General features: G+C 37.6%; 1 protein-coding gene across 1 annotated transcript; it reads left to right on the top strand.

The window, feature by feature from the left end:
- The first annotated feature begins 404 nt into the window (after positions 1 to 404).
- LOC100924993 (olfactory receptor 7C1-like) lies at positions 405 to 1,340 on the top strand. Its single transcript, XM_003763085.1, has one exon. It carries the CDS (start codon positions 405 to 407, stop codon positions 1,338 to 1,340), a length of 936 nt encoding a protein of 311 aa, XP_003763133.1.
- The last annotated feature ends 4,394 nt before the right edge of the window (positions 1,341 to 5,734 follow it).

Raw genomic sequence — 5,734 nt, forward strand, 5'->3', positions numbered from 1 at the left:
AAGGACTTGTCCTGTTTTCCTGCCATATTTCTGCTCTCCCTATGGATGGCTCTGGAAATTGGATATACTAAGCTTTGGCCACCGAGCACATTTCTTAGCAGTTTTTGTAATTTCACAGATAATGCCTACATTATATAATACCACATTTTAAATGTGGTTAGTGGAATTCATAGACTGTGAGAACTTGAAGGGACACAAGATGACATCATCTTATCCAGTGCCTTCATTTTTAGGTGAAGAAATTGAGACTGAGAGAAGTAACTTCCTCAAGATCACAATGTAGTTAATGACAGAATTGTAATCAAAATTGAAGTCTTAAAGTCCCTGTCCTACAGTCTCTTTATATTGTGAACAATTTCCATTTTCTATTCTTCCATTTTTTTCTCTGCAGACCTATCATTCACATGGAAGCAGTAAACCAAACTCATGACTTAGAATTCCTCCTTCTTGGATTTTCTGAGAAGCTAGAGCAAGAAATGCCTCTCTTTGGGTTGTTCTTGGGCATATACATGGTCACTATAGTTGGGAATGTTCTTATTATGTTGGCCATTGTCTCTGACTCCCAGCTCCACACTCCCATGTACTTCTTCCTTTCCAACCTGTCCTTTGTGGATTTGTGTTTGGTATCCACTACTGTCCCTAAGTTGCTGGGAAACATCCTGATACACAGAAAGGCCATCCCCTATGCTGGCTGTCTTGCCCAGATGTACTTCTTCATGGTTTTTACTTGCATGGACAATTTGCTCCTCACCATCATGGCCTATGACCGCTTTGTGGCCATATGTCACCCTCTGTACTATGTGTCCATCATGAGCCCACAACTCTGTAGCCTTCTGGTTCTGTTGTCTTGGACTGTAAGTCTTCTAATCTCCCTCCTTCACAGCATAATGGCAACACGACTCTCCTTCTGCAAAGACCATGACATCCCACATTTCTTCTGTGATCTTTCTCAAGTTCTGAAACTGTCTTGTTCTGACACCTTCATTAATAATATTTTGATGTATTTTGCAACCAGCTTGCTGGGTGTTGTCCCTCTCACAGGGATCCTTTTCTCTTATACTAAGATTTGTTCTTCCATACTGAGAGTCCAATCACCTGGAGGAAAGTATAAAGCCTTTTCCACTTGTGGATCTCACCTCTGTGTTGTTTCATTATTTTATGGCACAGTTTTTGGAGTGTACTTGAGCTCCTCAACTGCCCACTCTTCCTGGAAGAACTCAATCACCTCAGTGATGTATGCTGTGATCACTCCCATGTTGAATCCTTTCATCTATAGTCTGAGAAATAAGGACATAAAGGTTGCCTTAAGGAGACTCGTTAGCAGATCAACCTCCTCTTAGTAATGGGGAGTAGCTGTGGAGCTGGGAATGTGTTATAATTAGTTGTGATCAAATATCCAGCTATTAAAAATCTTGGATTCCAAATATGCCCAGAGCTCTCCAGGTTTATGCTCACTCTGTCTCTGTTTCTGTCTGTCTCTATCTTTGTCTCTCCGTCTCTTCCCCTTCTTTCCTTCCTCCTTTCCTCCTTCCCTTTTTTCTCTCTCCTCCTCCACCTTTTTTTCCTCATTCTTTCCCATCCCTTCCTCAGAGAGAGATCTAATACATGCCCTCAATTCTGGAAATTTTTGCCATTAAATTCTGGTTCTGCAACTTATCAGAATGATACTATCTTATTGAAGAGCTTTGAGTGCAGATCCGAAAGATGAGACTTCTAGTGCTCAGTATAACTTGTCAACTGTCCTTTCAGGAGTCAGTTAATCTTTCTGAGCTTTATTTTCTTTCTGAAATGAGGTTTATAGTCTCTCACAATATCTTTCTCTTGTATATCAAATGTTATAAGAGGGAGCATGTATAATTGATAGGAAGCTGGCTTTGCAATTAGGAGATTGGGTTTATGCCCTACCTTTTTCTATATGCTTATTGACTGTCTCTCCCAACTCTTACTGGTACTCGCTAGTTACATTTCCATGTTCCTCTCAGGATTCTAGGGCTAGCTCTCGGGGTTGTGATTTTTAAGCCTTATACTCATGAGCCCCCTCATGTGCTCTCTAATATTAATTATTTATTATTTATTAGAACTTTATTAGCTTTCAGGTATTTTCTGAGACTATATAATGAAAGTAAAAGTGACAAAAATATCCCCCCCTAATCAGGATGAGGAACATTGTGCACAAGGTCACTGGGTGGAGGGGATTCAAACTTAAAGTGCATAGTTAAGCACATATATAAAGGATATATGGGATTTAGGTTTACCTTCAAATTCCTGGCCCAGGAAATCCTTTTCTCCTTTTGTGGAACCCTCTTGAAATTCTCTTTAGATGTGGGTCTCTCATGTTCCAAAGATTATTGCCTTTCTAGTGTCCCTAATTAGCATTGCTCTCCATCAAGTGGGGCAATCCCGGAAGTTACCATGCACCTTAGGTGAATATCTTTCTAACTCTGTCTACAAGTGTTTCACCTGACTATCAATAGCTGCTATTTTTCTGATGGATATTCTGACCTTTCAAGATTCACAAAAAATGGAACCCTGTCTATCTCTAGATATCTGTTCATTTAAAATAAGTGGCAAACAAACAAATGGAGATGATGTGTGCTCTTGGACACATGGTGGCTGTGTGGGAAATAAAACAGCCTCAGCCCTTCTCTTACCTGGCAGTCCAAACAATTCTTGCCTTACCTGTCAGCAAGAAGGAAATGAGCCAAAAGAGTCAAGAGAGGTGTGTACTGATCAATTTATATGGGAACTCAATTTTAACTTATCACCTCTTGAGTCATCAACTCTCCCGACTCTGTAGTCAATCAGAAGACTCACATAACATTAGTCCACTCACTAGCCAGCAGTAGCTAACCACATGGTCTCCACACATGTTAAGATTAACAACTGATATATAATCAGTATAATTTACCAGAAAGGGAGAATCTGAACATACTTATTAGTGATGTCATCCTGGGCAAGTCTCTTAACCTATCAATGTCTCACATAAGTCTATAAGATTATATTGATTCAAATTCACAGAAATTCTTTTCTATGAGTTTACTACACCTATGAAATCATAGTCTTATTTTAAAATAGTTATTAAATTATAGTGCTTTCTAAATGCTGTACCTATATACTCATTAAATTCCTATTGTGAGCATAATATTACATTAAGTCTTACAGATATAAATACAAAACCAAAAATAATTTATGTTTTCAAGGAGCTTATATTCCCTGAGAGGAGGTGATATTTAAATAGATAATTAGTAGATAAGTAGAGGAGCAAGGAAACATTAAAAAGTTTGAAGAATGAGAAAATACTTACTCTTAGAGGTAGAAAACTCATAAACTCAGCCTTGAAAAAAATTAAGCATTCTAAAAAGCAGAGATAATAAGTAAGTTTGGGGGACAGATGTAAGGGAATAACCTGAGCAAAGACATGGTGGCAAGGAGATGAATGCTGAATTCAGATGGCAGTAAACAGATATGTTAGTCTGCAACATAGAGTTCACTGAGGAGAGTACAGTGAAATAAGTTTGGAAAGGCAGACAGGAGCCATACTCTGAAGGACATTATATACTAAACAGGGAAATTTGTATTTGATCCTAATAGCAGGAGGGAATCATTGAAGCTTTTTAAGCATGGATGTGACATCCTCATAGATTCATAGATTTATAATTAGAAAGAATCTTTAGGGTAAGATTTGTGCTTTAGGAAGTCTCTTTTTTGCCACTTCAATGGAAGATGGTAGAAAAGGGGGAGAAAGTAGAAGAGGAATTAAAAGGTATTAAATTGTCTAAGGTGAGAGATGATGAGAGTCTGAATAAGGGTGGAGACTGTAAAAGAAGGGGACTAGCATAAGGTATATTATGGATATAGAAAAGAGCAGATTGGGCACATAATTTGGTATGGGGATAAAGACTAAGAAAAATTGAAGAGGACATTAAAGTTGTAAAACAGGGAGACTGGCAGGATGGTAGTAACCTCAATAGTAAAAGAAAAATTTGTAGGAGAGTCAGATTTAGGGTGTGAGTATAATACAATGAGTTCCATTTTGGAAAGGATAGAAAGCTTGGTCCTTTTTTACACAAAAATTCATCTCATTTCTTCTGTGCCTTAAGAAATAGACTTAATGAGGCCCTGGCCAATCTGTGAGTGGTATCTTTGCACTTATCCACTGCAAATATATGTTGCATATGTTACATAGTCTTTGCAGTAAGACAGTCCTTTTATACTTTCCTAATCTACTCACCTTCCCACTCACCATATTGGTTATTCCAAATCTTTTTATTTCTCCATGAGACTTCTACAGTTCCTCCTTCTCCATCCTCTCAGTAGAAGGCTGTGTCTCATAGTATAACAAAAAATTGAAACTCTTTCCCCCTTCTTATTTCTTATGAATCAGATATATTCTTCTACTATCTCTTCCTTCTTTCCTTTTTTGAACAAAGTGTCAAAGCTTTCATAATTTGAAACTTCACCAAATGATTTACCTTGATCCCATTCCATTCCATTTTCTTCAACAGATTGTTCACAGTGTCCTATCCACTGTTTCTTCCCTTGCAATCCTTAATCTCTTCCTAGCCCTGAAAAGGCAGCTGGCTAAGGCACTGGGTCTGGAGTCAGGAAGATTTGAGTTCAAATTCAGCTACAGACTCTTAACTAGCTGTATGACCCCTGGGGAAGAAACATAACCTCTGTCTTCCTTAGTTTCTTCAGCTGTAAGATGGGGATGATAATAGAACTTATTTCTTTGGATTGTTATGAGTATCAAATGATGAGGTAATATTTGTAAAGCACTGAGAATGGTGAATGGAACATAATAGGTGACTAATAAATGTTTGTTTCCTCCCTATTTACTGGCTCCTTTCTTGTCTACAAACACATTCATGTCTCCTCAATCCTTAAAAAGTCCTCACTTGATTATACTACCATCTCTGCTAGTTATCATTCCATATCTTTCCTCTTAACTAATCATCTACACTGGGTACTTCCTCTCCTTTCATTTGCTTCTAAAGCACATGAAGGCATTATTACTCTGATCTCATCATTGGATTAAAATTTCTCCCTTCAAAGTTATCAATGATGTCTTAATTGACAAATATTTTTGTCTGTTCTCAGTCTTCATCCTTCTTGACATATTTCTGTAGAATTTCACATGTTCTTCACTATCTCCTTCTGGATATTCTCTCCTTTTCAGGTTTTCATGATGCTATCTCTTGGATCCCCTCCAATTTATGGATACCTACTCAATCTCCCTTTTTTCAATTTTCTTCATCCATGACATGCTCACTAACTGTAGGTGTCCCCCAAGACTCTGTTTTGTGTTCTTTTTGTTTCTCCCTTGAAAATTTTACACTTGGTGATCTCATCAGCTCCTGTGGTTTTAGTTATCATTTCTATTAAGATTTTCCCCAAATATATATCTAGTGCTAATCTTTCAACTGAGCCCAGTGCCAGGTTGTCAACTACTTTTGGACATCTCAAATTGGGTATCTTATATTCATCTCAAAACTAACACATCTAAAACAGAATCTATTATCTTTTCCTCAAATCCTCCTCTCTTCTGAACTTCTCTTTATTATCACAAGCACATCTATCCTTACTTGCATTCACTTCATATATATAATCCTAATTACTGTCATTTCTTTTTACTCACATAACCACAATCCCAGTTCAGAACTTCAATTATCTGTGGAAAATGGCAATAGGTCTCCCACCATCAAATCTCTCCACATTCCAATTCATCTTTCTC

Source organism: Sarcophilus harrisii, chromosome 1, assembly GCF_902635505.1.
Source record: "Sarcophilus harrisii chromosome 1, mSarHar1.11, whole genome shotgun sequence".
In the NCBI taxonomy this organism is placed as follows: domain Eukaryota; kingdom Metazoa; phylum Chordata; class Mammalia; order Dasyuromorphia; family Dasyuridae; genus Sarcophilus; species Sarcophilus harrisii.

What these genes read in the sequence shown, in the direction of transcription:
- LOC100924993 (XM_003763085.1), top strand. Translation starts at nt 405, where the DNA reads ATGGAAGCAGTAAACCAAACTCATGACTTAGAATTCCTCCTTCTTGGA.